A 22,430-nucleotide genomic window follows, 5' to 3' on the forward strand; every position below is an offset into this window, starting at 1 on the left:
GGCCAAACTAGGTGTTTTGGGACCTAGAAGGTTAGAATCATCAAATAGAGGTTCTAAGGCCATATTTAGGTGTTTTAAATCCTATTTGAACATTATACAAGGTTTCATGACTTTTGGAGCAAGTTTGAAGACTTAACTCCACAAAATGTAAAAGTTGCTCAATTGTAACCAATGTTGTCAATGACAACATTGACAAATTTTGTTACATTTCGAGAAACTTTGTCTAGAAGGTGTGATAGTTGTCTGAAAAAGTTAGGAGCATGGTTGTAAAGCCTATATGAGGCCATTCTCAAATTTTTCAAGGGGTTGGATAAGTTTGGTATTGGACTGTACAAACTGTGCAACAAGTTTTAAGTAGCAATTTTATGCATTTGAGTTCTTTTGGAAAAAATATGGATTAGATTTGAAACCTTTTGAATTGGAAGTGTTAGATTACAATGATTCAAAGTTCTATATAGTTTTTTTTTGTCATTTTATAAGGTTTTGTGTGCTTAGTTAAATTCTTTTGTTTTCTACTAGTTTTTTGTTCTAAGTTGGGTTGTTTGTGCAAATGGAGTCATAGGGACACTTCACACCATAGATTTTGTATTGGATTTTAGAATTTGGAACATGAATCCATGTACATATTTTACAATGGATATGGGGCCCTATAAAGTCAAGGAAGTATATTTGAAGTGATTCCCTAGGAAAGTCCTGGTAACTTGGTTAGGGATCAGAGAGCAAAGCAAGTGGAATGGGAGTGGTTGAACATTGCTGAGACTTCAACCTAATATTGGATTATGTTAGAAGGTGTTGTAGAGTATCCCCAAACCAAATGGGAAGCCTTGTAAGAGTCCTAAGGAAGGAAAAATACTCTTTCCATTAGACAGCATGACAAACCCTTGAAACCCTTATTTTAAGGCTAAATTGTGCCCATACAACATAGACAATTTGGGAACCCTAGACCTGCAAAATCCTTAAGTTCTTTGAAAAGAGTACTTGGAATGGTGGTTTTTTGGGTTCCTTATTAATAAGTTTTTCAAGATAATTGGGTTTTTTTTTTTCATTTGGAGAGCTAATTTTTGTAGTCCTATTTCAAGCATTTGGATGCTTGCTTGAGCTGGAACTCGATTAGGGTTAATTGTTTTATTTTTAGTGAGGATATTGTGGGGAGCCCAAATAAATTCCTAGATGAATAACCACCCATTTGGGGGAGTCTAATGATCATTTGGGGTTATTTGTGTTGAGGGAGAGTTAGTAAGCAAGATTGTTCTACTTGATTGATGTGTACCAATTGAAAGGTTAGGATCTACTTGGTTAGAGTCTTAAAGAGAATAGGGTGTGTGGAAGTCCTATTTAGTCAAGTGTATGACCTAAGGAGACCCTAAGGGAAATATTGGGGAAGAAGAAATATTTATTGTCACATCAGAGTGGTATCAGAGCAAGTTAAAGACTTGGGAAAAGTAGTGTATATTTGTAGCTACTAGAGAATTAGTAGGTGAGTCCAGTATGGTGACTAATGAAGAACTATACAAATAAGTTGATAAACAAAAGGAGAATAATAAATTCTTTAAAGTATCCTTGGAAGAAGTGAAGATAAAATTGGAATAAATTTCTAATGTAGCAAAAAGGAAGGAGGAAAAAGACAACGAGAAGGGTAAGGAGGTAGCAGAAGAGGATGTTGTATATGAATTTGACCATGTCTTAAATGAAGAGCCCTTCTTGAAGTCTATTAATTACCTAGGAGGGAAATATTTGGAAGGTGTGCCACTATTCAATGGAAAAATAGATATTGATGTTGTGATGGATTGGTTGGATGACATGGAGAGCCATTTTGGGTGTGGAAGGGTATCAAAAGCACAAAAGGTCAAAGTGGCTAAGTCAAGACTCAAAGAATCAACCTTGACATGGTGGAAGTATTTACAAGATGAGAGGGTCAACATGGGCAAGAATCCTATAGCCAACTGGAATGCCATAGTTGCTAAGTTTAAGGAGAACTTAATAATCAAAGACTTTAAAATTCAACTCCATAAAAGAAGGCAAGGACTGAAGCAAAAAGACATAGATCTGACCTCTTATACATAGGAGCTTTAGAGATTGTGTCTTATGTCCAAAAATAAAGAAGGGGAACCAATAAATTGGCAAGACACCTAGGAGGTTTGATGTGGAATATCCAAGAGGAGATTAGTTTTTGGGCACCTCCCACTGTCTAAAGGTGCCACCAAATAGCCCTAAAGGTAGAGGAAAAGAATGAGAAGAAAGGGTATTCCAACTTCAAAGATAGAGGCAAGGGAAAAAATTAGAGAGAACAAAGAGGAGGCTACCATGGCAGAGGTAATGAGTAGAGGAATCAAGGTGAGAACAAGATCACTAAGCAAACAAATGAAGGCACTCCTAGAGGGGGTTATAGTAGAGGTAGGGGTAACCCAGGAGGCTTTAACAAAGGTAGAGGATCAAGTAGTAGTCCTTATTTTTCCATTATGAAGTTCTATAACTATGGACAACTAGCTCATCTAGCATATAGATTCCCTAACAAGCCTTCTTCTTCTAACCCTGACAAGAGTATAGCATATGCTCAAGAGGAAAACTACAACAAGGATTCTAAAGTAGACCATATAGATTCAAAAAAGAGAGAGAATCTTATGTTTAGAAGGGTGTTAATTTAACAACCTACTCTTGATGAGCTTAAACATAGAAGAGCTCTATATAGGATCAGATTTAAGATCCTAGGGAACATATGTAAAGTGGTAGTGAACTCTGGATCTACTGACAACATAATATCAATGGAATTAGTGGAAAAACTCAAAATACCTAAGTTACCACATGTGAATCCCTACAAGGTAACTTGGCTCAAAAAAGGATAGAGTATACTAGTCAATGAGTAGACTTACATAGACTTCTCTATTGTAGGTTATAAGGATAGATTGTTGTGTGACATCTTACCCATGAATGCTTTCCATCTATTGTTGGGAAGGCCTTGGAAATTTGATAGAGAAGTAGTGTATGATGTGAAGACAAATTCCATATCATTTAAGAAGGGAGGTAGGACATTCAAAATACAATCTTTGTTGGAGGGAGAAGAGCCACAGACCAAGGTACCTAGTGTCTTGTTGTGTAGCTATAAGGAAATTTTCAAGGACCTCAAGGATGAGGAGGGCCAGAGTTATGTAGTAGTATTGAAGTCTAAAGGAGAAGATAATGTAGTCAAAGAGACATTACTAGAGGAGGTACAAGTGTTTCTTGAGAAATACAAGGACATAGTAAGTGATGGGGCTCCTGCAACACTACCATCTAGAAGGGTTATAAGTCACCAAATTGATTATGTTCCTGGTGCATCCCTACCTAACAAAGCATCATACAAATTCATTGTAGACCAAAATTTGGAAGTGGAAAGGTAGGCGCAAGAATTAATGGACCAAGGTCTAATCCAAAAGAGCATAAGCCTATGTACAATTCCTATTGTGTTGGCATCTAATAATGGAGGAAAATGGAGATTGTGTATGAAATCAAGAGCCATAAATAGGATCACAATCAAGTATAGGTTTCCCATACCTAGGGTTGAGGATCTCATGGATTTCCTTGGAGGAGCAATGTATTTAACTAAACTAGATTTGAAGAGTGGATACCACCAAATCAGGATTAAGGAGGGAGATGATTGGAAAATAATATTCAAGACCACATATGGGCTCAATGAATGGCTAGTGATGTCATTTGGTCTCTCTAATGCTCCTAGCACATTCATGAGGCTCATGAATGAAGTGTTCAAAGATTTCATTGGAAAATTTGTAGTTGTGTATCTAGATGATATACTCATGTTCAAAAAGACTAAAGAGGAGCACATCAAGAATGTGGAGGCAATATTGTAGAGGTTGCATAAAGAGAAGCTTGCCATAAATCTTGAGAAGTTTGACTTCTTCAAGCAAGAGCTAGTGTACCTAGGCTTTGTGGTGTCTAAGGGAACCTTGAAGATGGACCAAGAGAAGGTTGATCCAATCCTCAATTGGCCAACACCTACTACTTCAACTGAGGTAAGAATTTTTCATGGTATTTCTCAATTCTATAGGAAGTTTATTAGAAACTTTAGTGGCATATGTGCACCTTTTATAGAAATCATAAAGGGTGAAGTCAAGTCCAAGTTTAGGTGGACCTTAGAAGCTAAAAAGTCATTTGAGATGCTCAAGAAGCAAGTACCTACCCAAACTATTTTGTAACTACCTAGTTTTGAGAAACTCTTCACCCTAGAATGTGATGCAAGTGGCCTAATAGTAGGGGGAGTACTAGATCAAGAAGGTATGCCAATGGCCTTCTTTAGTGAAAAAATTAATAAGGCCAAAAAGAAATATTCTTCCTATGAACTTGAACTCTATGCCTTAGTTTAGTCCCATAGGAAGTGGAGGCACTATCTACTGCCCAAGGAATTTTTTGTATTTATTGATAATTAGGCCCTGAGCTACATCAAGACTCAAGAAAAGTTGAGCAAAAGGAAATTGAAGTGGATGGAGTACTTGCAGGCATTCACTTTCACAATCAAGCACAAGAAAGGACTAATGAATAAAGTAACAGATGCATTAAGTAGGGGGTGTTGATAGTTCAAGAAGTTCAACTACATAGCATTAGAATAGAGAGCTTCAAGAGTCTCTATAAGGAGGATGAAGACTTTTTAGAGGCCTACAAGGTATGTTCAAATTTTGAGAACCGCTTTCATAGAAAATATTTTGAGTTTACCTTACAAATTGGGTTGTTCTTCAAGGGTACTCAATTGTGTGTGCAAGGGGATCAATAAGAGAGAACCTAATGCAAGAGAAATACAATGGGAGTCTAAGTGAACACTTTGGGGTCAGTAAAACCTTAGAATTGGTCCAATGACTTTATTATTGGCCAAAACTACTCAAAGTGACTAAGTATGTGGAATAGTGCATGGTATGCATGAAAGAAAAAGGAGGGATGAGCAATGCAAGTCTCTATCATCCCTTACTAGTCTCTAACAACCCAATGAAGTGTGTGAGAAAGGATTTCATAGTAGGATTGCCCAAGGAAAAATAAGGCTATGATAGTATCTATGTGGTGGTTGACAGGTTTGACAAGATATGGCACTTCATCCCATGTAAAAAAACCAACGATGCAAGCCACATTTCCCATTTTTTCTTCAAAGAGGTTGTGAAGATTCATTGCCTTCCATTAAGCATAGTTTCATATAGAGATGTGAAATTCATGAGTCACTTTTGGAAGAATTTGTGGGGTAGACTTGGTACAAATTTTTCATTTGGATTAGTATACCAACCTCAAGTTGATGGTCAGACTGAGGTGGTCAACAAGGTGCTAGGTAATCTCTTAAGATGCCTAACTAAGGAGTATGGAAAAACTTGGGATGTCATCATTCCTTGAGAAGAGTATGCCTACAATGATAGTAGGAATAGAACCACAAGTAGAAGCCCCTTTGAAATTGTCTATGGAATTCATCCTAGAGGTGTGTGTGAGTTGAGGGATCTTGGAGGAATGGAGCATAGGAGTTTACATGTTATAGATTTTTCCCAAACCATGAAAGAGATACAAGAACAAATCAAAAAGAATATTCAAGACAATACCCAAAAGCTCAAAGCCAAGGTAGATGAAATGAGAAAGGGCATTCAGTTCTCCATTGGGGATTATGTCATGGTAAAATTAAACAAGGCAAGATTACAAAAAATTGTACCTACCAAGTTGCAAATAAAGAGAGAAGGACCTTGCAAGATCATAGAAAGATATGGGGAAAATGCATACAAGGTGGATTTACCATTAGATTCAAGAATATCTCAAGCTTTTAATGTGAAAGACTTGGTTCAATTTAAAGCAACATTTCCTACTGATGCTACCAGAAGTCAAGGACTTCAGGATGACTTCGAACTTGCAGTAGTCCCCTTCACCACAAGTTGGAAGCTAAAAAGGTGTTAGACTCAAGAGTGAAGAAAGCCACTAGAAAAAAGGTGTACATGGAGCACCTTCTCAAGTGGAAAGAAAAACAAGACTCAGAAGACACATGGATTGTTGAGGAATATTTCAACAAGATAGGCATAGTAAAGACCTACTGTCCACAGGAGTGACATAGGTTTTTTCTATGGGGTAGTATGGTGCAGGGGCACCTAGGTGGGCTAGGAAGACCTAGAAATCCCTTTGGGATTTTGTATTTTAGTGGTACTATCCAAACCATTAGGTGAAAAAAAGGGACTGTGTAGTCCTAAGAAGGTAAGGTGTTAGGTTTGACAACTCATATAGGTCAAATTGCTTCTAGTTGTTCACTAGGCCAAACTAGGTGTTTCAGGTCCTAGAACGTTAGAATGGTAAAATATAGGTTCTAAGGCCATATTTATGTTTTTTGAATCCTATTTGAAAGTTATACAAGGTTTCATGACTTTTTGAGAAAGTTTGAGGACTTAACTCCATAAGATGTAAAAGTTGCTCAATTGTTGTCAATGACAACATTGACAACTTTTATTGCCTTTTGAGAAAATTTGTCTAGAAGGTCTAATAAATATATAAAATAATTAGGAGCATGGGTGGAAAGCCTATATGAGGCCATTCTCAACATGTTCAAGGGGTTGGAGAAGTTTGGTATTGGATTGTATGGACTATGCAACAAGTTTTGAGTAGCAGTTTTATGCATTTGAGTTCTTTTGGCAAAAATATGAATTAGATTTGGAAATTTTTGAATTTGAAGTGTTAGAGTAGATCGATTTAAGGTTATTTAAAATTTTAGTTGGTCATATTATAAGGTTTTGTGTGCTTAGTTGAATTCTTTTGTTTTCTACCAGTCTGTTGTTTTGAGTTTTGTACAAATGGAGTCATAGGGCCACTTCCCATTGTAGATTTCATACAGGATTTTGGGATTTGGAACATGAATCCATGTAAATTTTGTATAGGGGAGATGGGGCCTTAGAAATATAAGGATGTATATTGGAAGTGATGCCCTAGAAAAGTCTTGGTAACTTGCTTAGGGATCAAAGAGCAGAGCAAGTGGAATGGGAGTGGTTGAACATTGTTGATACTTCAACCTGAGATTGGATTATGTTAGAAGGTTTTTTGGAGTAACACCAAACCAAATGGGAAGCCTTGGTGGGAGTCCTAAGGAAGGAAAAACACTCCTTCCATCAGACAACATGTCAAACCTTTGAAACCCTTATTTTAAGGCTAACATTGTGCCTATACAACATAGACAATTTGGGAACCCTAGACCCAAATTATCCTTGAGGTCTCTGAAAAGGGTACTTGAAATGATGGTTTTTTAAATTCCTTGTTAAGAAGTTTTTCAAGATAATTGGGGTTTTTCTACATTTGGAGGGCTAATTTTTGTAGCCCTATTTCAAGCATTTGGATGCATTTTTGCTTAAGAGTTTGAACTTGATTAGGGTTTCTTGTTTGATTTTGATTGAGGATCTTGTGGGGAATCTAAATACATTCCTAGATGACTAACTACCCATTTTGGGAGTCTAATGATAATTTGGGATTATTTGTGTTGAGGGAGAGTTAGTGAGCAAGATTGTTCTACATGATTTATCTGTAGCAATTGAAAGGTTGGGATCTACTTGGTTAGAGTCCTATAGAGCATAGGGTGTGTGGAAACCCTATTTGGTCAAGTTTATGACCTAAGGAGACCCCGAGAGAGAGCTTGGGGAAGAATCAAGATTGGTTGTCACATCACCTCAAGGTGAAGCACAAAGGAATTCACTCATAGATTAGAGTTAGGAAAGTCTTAGGTTGGGATTTCCAAGACTTAAAAGGCCCTAGAAAGGAGCTTAGGGTCTAGATGACACTAGTTATAGAATAACCTAATCAGAAATTGTGCAAGCACACCTTGGAGAGATCCTATCATTTATCACCTTTTCACTTTTAGCAAAACCTCTACCTTTAGTGGACACATCAAATTATCACTTTTCCACCTTAGGTGAGTGATTAACCTTTAATTGACATACCATACTATCAATTTTCTATGTTAGGTGGGTGATAAGTTACCACTTTATGTATCATGTCATAATATCAATACAATATCATAATATTATGCCTTCATGTATATCACCTTGATTTACTTAACAAAAGGGTTTCCCATTTACATTCATTTCATTTATTAAGTATTTATTGCATTCTTGGTGAGAATATAATTTAACAATTTTATTTTGACCTTCTAATGTTAGTGTGATTTCCACTAGGCCTCTAGATCTTAGTTTCTATCACCATATCTATATCTTACTCTAGGTACATATTTTCAACCATTTTGATACCAAATTTGAGCTACTAATTGTCATAAAGTTGTTGAGTGGGAAAGTGCTTTCAATGTAGACCTTCTTCAAAATTGTCAATACATTTTGCAAAGTTGTGTATAAATACTACTCTCACCTAAACTTTTAACACATTATCCATAATTCTTAATACACATTCAATACCAATCTACAATCCAATTGAGAAAAAGAATTAGACATCTTCAAGATAGTTAAGGAAAGATCTAAAGTCAAGAAGTTAAGATATAATCCATGAGAAAGTTGTGTACCTCTATAAGGAGTGAAACCATACATGAAATCCTATCAAGAAACATTAACCTTTCATGAGATTCAAGGAAAGAAGATCATAGAAAAGGTATCACTTATAAATCTAGTATTTCCTAAGGTCTTAAAGCCTACCTTATCAAGGGAATAATCTCTTTTTGAATCATTATTACTATAGTGGAGGTTAATTCCAACCCATAGTTTGACTAGGGAAAGACCCTATATAATCCAATAAGTTTTCCCTCTTTTTTGTGTGTAAATTTTAGATATGATTGTAAAGAGTTGTAGATTTGCAGAGAACAAACTAAGACATATAATTCTATAGTTAAAACATTAAAAAAAACCATGTCAAGGGAGCACCACTCTTATGGTACATTTTGTTGGTTTGTGGTGATTTCAATCAAGAGAGTATTGTACACTCACCATGTATCCTCACTAGGGTTAGGAGTTGGGTCAGGCCATACGAGAGGCTTTAGGGGTTGAGAATTTTTAGGGTTAACTTGTCATACATCTTGGTTAACTTATCAAACATTGTCCTAGGTTATCTCTTCAAACATCTATTTAGGGTTAATTTGTTAAACAACATTGGTAAAGTACCTAAAAGGCCTATAAAGAAGTGATAGTATAATGTGAAACTATCATATTATATTTTCTCTTCATTGGATAATATGAGTAGTGGACATTTATTACTTTTATGAATATAGCCCATATTGGGTGAGCCACGTTAAATATTTGTATTATTTATTTTTGTGTCCTCTCTATTTTTGCATTATCTTAATATTGTGTGTTTCTTATAACTACCTAAACTCTAACATATTCTCACCAAAAATTTGAGACAAAAAGCTATAAAGAATCCTATTTGGAATATTTAGGTCTCAACATGAAAAAAATACACCTTTTTTAGGGTGTCTCACTCTCTACACCAAATGTTTTATGGCTATATTGTAAAAACAAGTTTCATTCTACATCCATTTCCATATTTGATCTCAACTTTTGCATAAGTATTTTGTATCTTTCTATTTATGTCATTTTTGATCAATTTCCTATCATTCTACTTAGTTTTTTCTTTATCTCTTGTATTCATCATTTCAAATCATAATCAACTTAAAAGAGAATTAATCAATCCTTAGTTCTAAGCTCTTTTAAAGGATTGAATTTGGGCCTAAATGACTTCTTCCCCTTGTGAGATTGAGATGAATTGTCCAAATGGTTCCTAATTTTCATGTTTATACTAGTGAACACTCTAATACCTCACCACACTAGATATTATCTACTTTAACAATGCCTTATTTATTCATATCAATAGAATAAGGTTGTTTCCTACATAGTTATGAGAACCTATTCACATGTTAATTAAAATAGAGTCAAGTTAGTCCCATGTAGGACACTCTATAAGTTAGTTATAATGGACTCATGTCTCATTATTTAGTTTTTCTCACTAGGCATTTAATATTTTATTTAGCATTTATTATTTTTACATTGATACTTTCATATGTGTAATAAGGGTGCTTTTCTCATCACACATGTCTATATAACCAAGGTTCATGTCTATTACACCATAGATCTCAATATCACATTTTTTGTTATCTCATTGAGGAATATCAATGTCATTATTCATGTGAGATTATATTGTAACATTGTCTTATAGAAGGTATCTTTCTTGTTTAATCATTTGAATTGTATAGCTTCATTATGGGGTTGTTAGTACTTAAATATGGTATTAGAGTCATGGCCTTGTAAAATTATATGCATATTGAAGAGTTTATAATCTATTTCTTAATGAGATATTTTCATTGCAAGTAATTTTTGGCTAGTGCTGGAAAAGATCCAAACTTACAATTGAGTCTAGGATATTGAAGAAAGTTAGGATTGACTTTTGTTTAGTCTAAATTTGAAATTTATAAGGTTTTAAGGTTATCTAATTGTCAATTCCAAGAGTTAGTTTATTATTTGGAGTAGATTATGTCAAGTAAAATCCTACTATTGTGTCCATAAGACCTAAAAAACCTAAAAATGCCTATGAAATCATTGAAATTTGACAACATCAACCTAGATGAATAAGAGGTTTTTGTTTCTAGTTAGACATTTATAGATCCATACTCAAGTGTATAATATGAATTGCACAAATAGGAAGCAATTTATTTGCCTTTATTAATTATTCAAAATATTAAGTGGGGGAAAATCAATATGAACCCCTTAAACTATTAAAACCTTTGAATAACCACTCACATAACAAATTAATTGTAGTAAACAAGAGGAAAAAAAAAGACACAATAAATAACACTATTATTTTTATTCAAAAATAATAAGGGGAAAACCACAAAGAGCGTTGTCTCTCAATATCTTAGAATTGGTTACAAAATATTATAGTAATACTCATTACATGACTCATTTTTAGATGGCTTATTTCTTAGAGATATAAAATATTTAAATTGAACTTGTACACACACACACAAACACCTACATACATACATAAATACATACATAAATACATACATACATACACATATAAATATATACATATGTATGTGAGTCTATATACATACATACATATGCATACATATACATACATACATATTCACACACACACACACACACACACACACACACACACACACACACACACACACACATATGTATATACAAATGTGTGTGTGTGTGTGTGTGTGTGTGCGTGTGCGTGTGAGCAGCACAATTAAATACATTATGCATGCCAAATAAAGAAGCCTATAAGATGAAACCACAAAAAAATGAAGGGGTATCTAGGTAAGTGAAATAATTATTGGACATTGGTCTAATTAGGAGAATCATAAGCCTTTGCATAATGCCCATAGTTTTAGAACCTAAGAAAGGGGTAACATGGGGATTGTGTAATGATTCAAGAGAAATTAATATGATTAATATCATATAGAGATTTCCCATACTAAGGATTGAAGACCTTATGCACTTCTTAGGAGGTGCACAATACTTGACCAAGATAGATCTCAAAAGTGGCTACCATCAAATTCTGATCAAGGAGGGAGTTGAGTGGAAGTCATAATTCAAAACCACAAAGGGACTTTATGAGTGGATTTTTATGCTATTTGGGTTGACAAATTCTCCTAGCACATACATGAGTCTTATGAATGAAGTGTTAAAAGATTACATTAGTAAATTTTTTTAGCGAACTTAGATAATATATATATTTTTAGTAAGACTAAAGAAGATCATTTTAGTAACCTAGAAATCATGTTAAGAAAGTTACATGATGAAAAGCTAACCATAAATTTGGACAACTATGATTTTATAAAGCATAAGCTAGTGTACCTTATTTAATTGGTTTCCAAAGGTAACTTGAAGATGGATCTCTCTAAGATAGAGTCAATATTAAATTGTCCTCCTCCTAAGTTTGCAAGTGAGGTAAGAAGTTTCCATGGATTGGCTCAATTCTATAGGAAGTTCATTAGGAACTTTAGCAAGATATGCTCAATTATTTTGGACACAATTAAAGGGGGTATGATGACAAAATTTTAGTGGATAGAGGATGATAACAAAGGTTTTAAAAAATTAAAGCATAAGGTTGCTACCCAACTAGTATTGGTTTTGGAAAGTTTTAATAAGGTATTTACCATTGAATGTGATGCTAGCAATGTTGTAGTAGGAGAAGTCCTAAGCCAAAAGGGATACAAATGGACTTTTTCATTGAAAAGTCAATGATGCAAAAATATATGCAAAATTAAGGTATTCCTCATATTATTTATAATTATATGCTCTTGTTCAAACATTTAGGAAATAGAGGAACTACTTGTTTCCCAAAGAGTTTGTGGTCTATACTAATAACCAATCCCTTAGCTTCTTGAATTCCAAAGATGAACTCAATCACCAAAACATGAAATGGGTGGAATATCTACATGTCTACACTTTTACCATTAATCATAAGAAGGCTAAAACCAATAAGGTTGCAGATACCCTAAGAAGAAGGGTGTTAAATTCCAAATAATTTTAGTTGAAAAGAATTGGGACTAATAACTTCAAAAATTGTATAAAGAAGATGAATACTTCTTTGAAGCATACACGTTATATGAAGCTTATGAGAATCAACTTCACATTTATTACTTTTATTATACAATATAGAATGGGTTATTGTTTAGGGGTGGATAACTATGTGTATCTAAAGGATCTATGAAAGAATTTATACAAGAAAAATATAATGGAAGTTGAGGGGGACATTTTGGTCTCAACAAGACCTTGTAATTAGTGTAGAGATTCTACTATTGGTCTAGAATAAAAAAGGACATTAAAAGGTACATTGAAAGTTGTACCATCTTCCAAAGAGTAAAAGGGACATCCTTAGATACATGTCTACATCAACCCTTACCCATTCCTAATTGGCCATAGGAATGTGCCAGCATGGATTTTGTAGTTTCTTGCCTAAAATCAAGAACGGTTATGAAAATGTTTATGTTATGGTTGATAGGTTCAATAAATGACCAATTTCATTCCATAAAAAGTAACAAGTGATTCTTCTCAGGTTGCCAATTTCTTCTTCAAAAAGGTCATAAAGATTCATGGTTTATCCCTTAGCATAGTGGTAGTCTGTCAGATAGGGACTCCAAATTTGTCAGCCATTTTTGGAAAACCTTATGGAAAAGGTTAAGAACTAATTTGACTTTTGAATTTTCATACCATTCTAAAATAGATGGCTAGACTAATGTGCTTAAAAAAACACTAGGAAACCTTCTAAGACACCTAAAAAATCATATGGACAATAATGGGACCAAGTGATTCATCAAGAAAAGTTTTCCTATAATGATAGTGAATAGGAACACATGCAAGAGCTCATTTGAAGTGGTATTTTGATATAGGAGCATTCTAGGTTTCTTTTGTATCCTACTCATCTTGGTTCATTCTTCCTGTTAATGCCAAGTTCTAGTGGTTTCCAAGTTGCAGTTCCTGTCAATTTTTTTCTAGTGGTGGCTGAGTTGTTCAATATTGGTTGAGTTGCCTAATATTGACTAAATTCTTTGATGGCCAAGTGTTCCTTCATGTTTTGAGTGAACCTAATGTTTTTTGATGCTTGATTCCTTCTTTGAATGAGTTTTTCTATGATTGGTTCCTAGTGGGATCCAAATTATGTATTTAATTTGGGTTGTGAATTTAATGTAAGGATCTTGTCTTGGAATGTGTGTAGATAATTTTTAGGTCAACTTTCTATTATGTAAAGATATAGAATCTTTTGTAAGTCATTTTGGCAAGTGTGAATAGAGGTGTTTAGGTTAAGGTTAGACATGATTGGGGAGTGAAAAGTCAATGGAGCTAGAAGAGTTAGAATGAAGGATTTGTGAAAAATTCCAAGTCTAGAATTTTGTAAATCTTGTTGGTTGTAAGTTGGCCATATCACAACTGGGCATGCATGCAGACAATTTGATGACTTAATTAAATATTTGTTGTTCCTTCTCTCTTGGTATTGTTCTCTATGTTGTTTTCTTCCAGTGTGTTTACTCTATAGGGTGTTTGTACTATTAGGTGTACCTTTCGCCCTAATTTTCCTAACAAGTTTTTATATAAGTCTTTACATGACTCGACCTATATAGAGTAACTCAGTCATAGTGATGATTGTCTAACTCTACCTAGTAAATGATTAAGTGTTTGACATCAATAGACAACAACAATTAAAGAGACCAATAGAAAATCCTTTAGATCTACCAAATGTGTATTTGAGATAATTTTTTTCATAGGTCATTTGGAAAAGTTTAGAGAAAATCTCAAAAAATTGAAAATAGAAGCTAAATTGGGGCTTAGTCCTACTAGGTCCAATTTGCTTGATTTTGCATTCAGTGAATTTTGAGTTCAAGAATCTATCAATTTGAGTTGAATCAAGTAAGAAATGGGTCTTTTAGAGTTAATCCACTTCTAATTGAGTCATGTCTACATTTTTTTGAGATTTTGAGCAAACACATAGAGGAATCCTTGGGTAAGAGGATGGTTTAATTAATTTTTTTGGGAAGATCTAGGAGGAGAGTTTGTATAAAATGAGTAAATTAACAAGAAGAGTCCAAGCATTTTAGGATCATCATGTTAGCATGAATGTTGATAATATTCTTATGGGGGAGTATGCTAGAATTTCTAGAGATATGATTGAGTGCTTATGTGTTTCATTCATGACAGTGTTTGTCATTGATGTCAACATATATAATCTTTTGTAAATATTAGCAGAGCTACAAAGGAAGATTCATTTAACACAATAAAAATATAAAAAGTTAGACTTTGGAATCATGGAAATATATTCAATAATGTGTACAAATGCTACAACTATGTGCACAAAAATAAATATGAAGCTATGTCAGAGCCATGCAATGTTTTCTAAAGGTAGCCTTTAGAGAGAGTTCCTGGAAAGCGAGTATTAGTAAAATTGTTGCATCTTTTAGAAGAGATGGAATTTATTTAAGCAATCTTAGAATATGGTCAACAACATGCTCAAGATTCTATGTTCAAGATAGTGAAATCAGATATACAGTTTGAGCTAACTTATGAAGTCTATTCAATGTGTTGTTTCATGTAAGTCGACTTTTGATAAAATCATCATGTTAAGTGTTAATTGTAATGTAATGTGTAATTTATCATTTAATGATATCCTATATTATTCCTTATAAATTGAGAAATCCTTGAGGCCGATTCAATACTTGTTTTAGGACTAGGTAAAAAGGAAAGTTTGTTTCCTTGTGGATAAGCATCTAGTGCAGATGTTTTGTAATCAATGAGATCACTTTCTTGGTTAGGTGATCTTGAATAAAAATTTGGCTATAATAATAGTAGAAATTGATATTAAGGATGTACTATGAGATTCAAAGTAACTATATTAGTAAAGAAGTTTTAGTAAATACCCAATTCAAAACTTAGATATGTTATCTTGAAGATTATTTAGTGAAGATAGTTTGAGGCTATTTGAACAGTGGGTTCAATTATCCTCCTTTTAACTCATAATAGGGTTGGAATCTCCTAGAAAGGACTCAAAGTCTGCTAATAGGGATGCATATGTATTGCTTATATTTCATTGACTCTTAAAAGATTCTAACTTGATAAGTAGGATATATTTTTCCATAGCAAGTCAAATTTTTATATTGCTATCAAGATTTAACTATGTGTAGTTTTTGAGTCAAACTCATTGACTCATGTTTCATGAGTAGCAACTCACATGAATTTTTCACCCAAGATAATAAATGGAATACTTAGCAAAGTGGGTTTAACCATGGAGGAAACTTCGTAGTTAAGCATGCTTGAGTTAGAGTAGTAAATGTTCCATTATTATCATGAGAGATAGATTCATGTGAATCACTACTCATGAAACACAAGTCAATGAGTTTGACTCAAAAACTACACATAGTTAAATCCTAATAGAATTATCACAATTTGACTTGCTATGGAAAAATATCTCCTACTTATCAATTGATGAGCTTAAGATGATTCCTAATGAATGGTTCATAGGGCACAACACTTGGTGATAGCTTTGCAAATGGGGTTACAAGTAGAGTGGGTTTAATGATGGAGGAAACTCTATTGTTAAGTACACTTGAGCTAGAGTAATATTTGGATGGGTGACCTCTCGAGATGTCCTGATGCTTTACCTCTATGAACATCACCTAGATCTAATGAGTGCTAAGTGTTCCATAAATTATTATGAGAGATGGATTCATGTGAATCACTACTCATGTAACATAAGTCAATGAGTTTTACTCAAAAACTATACACAATTAAATCCTAATAGCAATATCAAAAATTGAATTGCTATGCAAAAATATCTCCTACTTATCAATTGATGAGCTTAAGGGGATTTCTAATTAATGGTTCATAAGGTATAACACTTGGTGAAGGTTTTGCAAATGGAGTTTCAAGAAAAGAGGGTTTAACCATGGAGGAAACTCTGTAGTTAAGAACACTCGAGCTAGAGTAGTACTAGGATGGGTGACCTCCTAGAAAGTCTTAGTGTTTCACCTCTGTGAGCATCACCTAGATCCAATGAGTGCTACATGTTCCATATATTATCATTAGATATGGATTCATGTGAATCACTACTCATGAAACATGAGTATATGAGTTTGACTAAAAAACTACACATAGTTAAATCCCGATAGCAATATCATAATTTGACATGTTGTGGAAAAATACTTCTTACTTATCAATTGATGTGATTAAGGGGATTTATAATGAATGGTTCATAAGATACAACACTTGTAAAAGGTTTTTCAAATGGAATTGCAAGCAAGTAGGTTTAACCATGTAGGAAACTCCATAATTAAGCACACTCAAGATGGAGTAGTATTGGGATAGGTGACCTCCTAGGAAATCCCTATGCTTTACCTTTGTGAGCATCACCTAGATCCAATGAGTGCTAAGTGATCCATTTATTATCATGAGATATGGATTCACGTGAATCATTACTCATGAAACATGAGTCAATGAGTTAGACTCAAAAACTACACATAGTTAAATCCTGATAGCAATATCACAATTTTTCTTGCTATGGAAATATAGCTTATCAATTGATGATCTTAATAATATTTCTAATGAATGGTTCATAAAGGGAAAACACTTGGTGAAGGTTTTGCAAATGGGGTTGCAAGTAGAGTGGGTTTAACCCTGGAGGAAACTCTATCATTAAGCACACTCAAGTTGGAGTAGTGTGGGGATGGGTGACCTTTGAGGAAGTCCCCCTTCTTCATGTTTGTGAGAATCACCTAGATCCAAGGAGTGCTAAGTGTTCCATTTATTATCATGAGATATGGATTCATGAGAATCGCTATTCATGAAACATGAGTCAATGAGTATAACTCAAATATTACACATAGCTAAATCCTGATAACAATATGATAGAGTCCATCCTTTCACAAGGAATCTTTATAATAGTAAATCATCTTGTGGGTATCATTTCCATTGGGGTTTTCCCTTTGATCAAGGCTTTCCCTAGTTCTTGTGTTATTGTGCATGGTTATCTTTCTATGGTTGTTGCATCTATTATGTACACATTTAGCACTTAATAAAGATATAGAGAGTTGTTTTACCCCCTCCCCCCCACCCCACCCCCTCTCAATTGTCTTGGTGGACTTTACTTTCTAACACATCCCTCACTTTGTTGAGTAGAGCTCTTGTGTAAAGATCAAATGAAGCAACCTCCTAGCCTATCATTTTCCCTTCATTGATTGGATTATTGTATTGTATCTTTATGATGGATAGTGTTCTTGGAGGGTATTGATGTTGAGACCTTGATAAATCACTTAGTTTATCACTTATACATGACTTTTATTTCCTTTCTTTTAGATAGTTTTATCCCCTGCAGATTTGTTATTTTATCTACATTTGAGAGATTAGTTGGATGATTAGTTGTGCATGAGTACATAATGTGGCCTATTTTCTAAGATCCATATTACATTTTCATTTGTATAGTGCATTATAATTTGAAAAATTCTTACATTACCTAGGTTACACTTAAGTGGGGGTGTTAATGTGAAGGAGGTTATTTCTTATCTAGTTATTGGTGGGAACCTACTCATATGTTAAGTTTACTCAAGCATTGGAATTAGTCCTAGGTATCACATTATATAAATTAGCTATGTGTCACATTATAGAAGTTAGTTATAATGGGGCCATGTCTCATTCTTTAATTTAAGTCATTAGGAATTTAGTATTTTCTTTAGTAATTTATTATTGTGTATTAACTATTTCATACTTGTATCAAGGGTAGTTGTCAAACCTCATCGCAAATTATCTATATAACCAAGGTGCCTATACATTTTATCATGTCTCAATATCTCATTTTTTATTATATAATTAAGTAATATCAATCTCAATATTCATGCAAGCTAATGTTCCAACACTCTCTTGTGGAAGGCATCTTTCTTAGTCAATCCTTTTGAATTTGTAGATTCTTAGCATTTTAACAATATATAGCATTTTAAAAATATTTTATAATTTAAAAAAAATTGTTTGCAAGAACTTTTTATGACATATTTTCTTAATATGATAGTAATAATAGATTAAAATGTGAATATAAGGGTGTGCATGCATGGTGCACATGTGTTATAACTAGAAAGTATTGAAAGTCTATTGGTTTAATTCAAATGTAATATTTTTGTCTAAAAATATTACATGTGGGAATGAATCCTCATTTATGTACATGTATACATGTATGTGAAAATCATTAAAAAATCAAATTATTAAATTTAATATAAATATAAAATGAGCATGTGCAAAGTAATACCAAAATATAAGGATGATGTATGCGTTTAATCATAAAGAATTGAAAACTTATCAATTTTAATCTAACATAATTCTTTTTAAAAAAAATTATTTGTGCTTAAGAACACATATGAATAATAAATATGTGTGTGTGTGTGTGTGTGTGTGTGTGTGGGCACGCGCGCACACATGTTAATCATACAAGATTGCAAATTACCAAATCTATTAAAAACATAAAATCTATATCAAAGTAAAAGATAGTTTTTTTTTTGAGAAATAGAAGTTGAGACTTACATGTTGTGAGACAATGATTTGTAGGTAGACTGTTGTATTTGCCAAGATCTTTGCCCACTTAGGTCCACTTAATTCATTAAGAACATATGTTGATACTGACGATCCATATGCCCAATAACCGATTATTGTTACTGTATAATATACTGCTAGACCAATAGTGAATTGAAAATAAAGAGCTTTATGCATGTTCTTGATAGATGGTTTTCTTAAAGTTGCCTACACAATACAATTTATTAATGGTCATTTATGCTATAAAATTTTAAATTGTTTACTATCTAGATTCTATGTTTAAGTATGGGAGATTTCACTAACTAGAGCCTTACAATATTGATCCATGTTGAGTTCCATAATTCCTCAAATTCAAAATTAGATGCATAAATAGACAAATTCTCTTTTGTACACATATCCAAAATTTTCCTAATATAACCTACATTGGCATTATGTAAGATTTAATGTATGTAATAAATTAAATCGAATTTAAGAGATGAGATAAAATCAAAGCAAACTAGCTAATGAAAAAATAAATAGATTTTTCTTAATCTAAGGTCTATATTGATACTATGTCAAATTTAACCCATGCATTAGATTTTTTATTTGAAGAATTAAACATGGATTTTTTAAAAAACCAATATAAAGATGTAAAGACTAGATAATGTAGATACCAAAAAATGGACTCACATTTAATTAAATAATTATTCCTTTATTAACTATTAATTAAACATATAAATTATTTTAAAATCTGATATGCGGATCATTTAATCATTCTCAAATTTTAATTAAATAATTAATATGATTTAATTAATTAATCATCTTTAATTAATTGATTCTTATCGATTAATTAAACTTAATTTCTAAAGTCCTATAGCTTAAATAATAATTATTAATTATTTAAATTAACTAATTTATCCATCTTAATCATTTTTTTTCCAAAATTAATTTAATTTGATTCAATTTCTTCTACTTCTAATTTTTAATTAATTTTGTTCAATTTCATCTAATTTCATTTTAATTCCACATTCTTATTTCATTGAATTTTTTATTCAATGAAGTTAGGAAAAAAACACCTGATAATGGCGAGTGTCAAATGTTTGAGTGACTGTTCAAGCTAGGGAATCTGTGCCCTAGCTCTGTTTGGTTTTATGTTCATGCTATAGAGGTGGGAGCTTGGTGGTTGCAGGGTCTAGAGTGGGTGGCTCTTCCTTCCACGACGTGGACTGGGCCATTCCTCCAGAGGTTGAGCTTTGTGTTGCAAATGGGGAGCTTTTGTGCGGGCTATTTTCCTTGTGCCACATGTGGGAAGCTGGCATTGTTGTTGATAGTTCTAGTTGCCCGAGGCTGTGGTTTGTTCTCCTCTCTAAGGAATGGTGGATCGCTGGTGTGGGTTTGGTATTGGGAGTAGATTAGATTTAGGGTGGGGGAGGACTCCCTTACCCATTCTTTGGTAGCCACATAATGGATAATGTCAAGGGTGAGATGGCAGTGAGGAGCTCTCAATTGTATTTTCAGGCAGCTTTAGGCCCAAAGTTTTCAAATCAAGGGATGAAGACCTTTGACAACAATCTATTTGTTTCGAAATCTAGATCTACTAATTTGGGGTTATCTAATGGCTCAAGGATTACGAAGACTAATGGATGTCTTGAGAGGTGCAAGGAGAGGCCAAAACTAGTTATTCCGGTTGAGATGATTATTGAAGATGTGGAGTATTATTCTCAACACTCCTTATACTGTAAGTTTTTGGGAATGAGGGTCTCCCTACAATTTTTGGAGGTTTGGGCCCAGAGGACATGGGAGCTAGAAGGGGAAATGGAGATGATGTTGCTAGCAAATAGCTATTTCATGGTTACTTTTAATTGCATAGCAGATCGTAACTGAGTATTTGAGGGAGGCCCTAATTTTCATAATAAGTTTAGGTTTTTTATCAAGCCATGGCATGCTGGTTTCAATCCCACAGAGGAGCTTCCAAATTGTGTCCCAGTGTAGGTTCACTTACTAAAGTTCCCGGTGGAATGCTGTCGAGAGGATGTGTTGCACCTTTTGGCTTTAGTGCTTGGAAATCCTGTAGGTACTTCTTCCCAAACCATGGGTAAAAAGGTAATGAATTTTTCATGCATTTGTGTTGAAATTGATCTAAGTAGGCCTTTACCAGATGCAATAGAGATGTGTGTGGGTTCTTATTCTTGGGTGCAACATTTAGACTATGAAACTCTTCCTTTTTATTGTTGGCTGTGTTAAGAATATGGTCATTTGTAGAGGTGATTCCTAGGGTATATGCCTCAGGAATCCCATCCTTCACAGCCTGTGAGCAATCCTCTTGAGATAGATAAAGGGAAGAGTATTTCTCCTGATGAGGCAAGTACTTCTGATGGATTTCAACCGGTTAGGGCCCACAATCGGAACAAGGGTCAAAAGAGGCCTTTTAAGGAAAGGCATGACGATGACATCTTTAATAGGTTTGAGATTTTGGATGAGCTTAGCCAATAGGAAGTGAACCTAGGTTTGATCAACTTGGATCAAGGGATGGTAGGCTTAGCTCAAGAGAATCCTATTCTTGATTCTTCTATGGATCCACTTGGGGATGAATGTCGGCAACTAGAACTGGATCAACAAAGGGGAATTTATGAGGTGCAGGAACCCTTGGCCATTGTTACTACAACCAGAGTAGAGTCCTTGTCTATTGGGCATAATAGTGGTTTAGACTTGGCAAAAAAGACTAAGCCTCCTCCCAAATTGAGCATTTTGCAGAAAGATATCAAGAAGGGTGGGGTGGAGAAATTTGTTAAACCTGGTAGGAAAAAAGATATGGAAAAGATTAAATTAGATGGTGAAAATTTGGTGGAGTTAAGGGTAGTTAAGCCTCTAGATTCTATCTTTTCATGCCCCTTGAAATGATTGTTTTGTCATGGAATGTACGGGGCTTGAACACCATCCCTAGACAAAAAGTGGTTCATGAGTTAGTTAGAAGACAAGGGCCTGATGTTGTTTTTTTGCAAGAAACTAAGTTATTTGTTGAGAGTATGTAAGGTTTGTTGTCTAGGTTGTGGAGAAGTGGGTAGTGTCAATGCATTGGAGCCCAAGGAGCTTCTAGGGGTTTGGCATGTTTATAGAATCCTCATAAAATCTATCCTCTTTGGTGGATTTCCTCTAAAGCCTCTATGTCTATGATTGCTACTTGCCTAGAGACATGGGACATTATATTATTTTCCAATATTTATGCTCCCATTGATCTTCAGGGTAAACAAGTTTTGTGGTCCCACATCAAGTTGATTCATAGCATGCTGGCTTTTCATCCTTGGATATTGGCTGGGGATTTCAATGCTATTTGTGAGTTAGTTGAGAAGCATGGCGGAACTAGAAGATTGGATCCTTCTACATTGTTTTTTCGAGATAATATCAATGCCCTGAATCTTGTGGATATCAAACCTAGAAATGGTC

The 22,430-nt window shown here is 34.0% G+C and overlaps 1 protein-coding gene across 3 annotated transcripts in view; it reads right to left on the bottom strand.

Moving 5' to 3' along the window:
- The window catches only part of LOC149580567 (putative proline transporter 2), a 94,028-nt gene that overhangs the window by 53,090 nt on the left and 18,508 nt on the right, over window positions 1–22,430 (bottom strand). For 2 of the 3 annotated variants that reach the window (XM_089791988.1, XM_089791977.1), the window contains exon 6: window positions 18,999–19,214. The exons of the other annotated variant lie outside the window; for it this stretch is intronic. In XM_089791988.1, the coding sequence (XP_089648114.1) occupies window positions 18,999–19,214 (216 nt within the window). The remainder of the gene's footprint in view (window positions 1–18,998; window positions 19,215–22,430) is intronic. 3 annotated transcript variants of the gene reach the window in all.

Source organism: Cupressus sempervirens, chromosome 1 (genome assembly GCF_028749045.1).
Source record: "Cupressus sempervirens isolate cs-2001-9-10 chromosome 1, ASM2874904v1, whole genome shotgun sequence".
NCBI classification, from domain to species: Eukaryota; Viridiplantae; Streptophyta; class Pinopsida; order Cupressales; family Cupressaceae; genus Cupressus; species Cupressus sempervirens.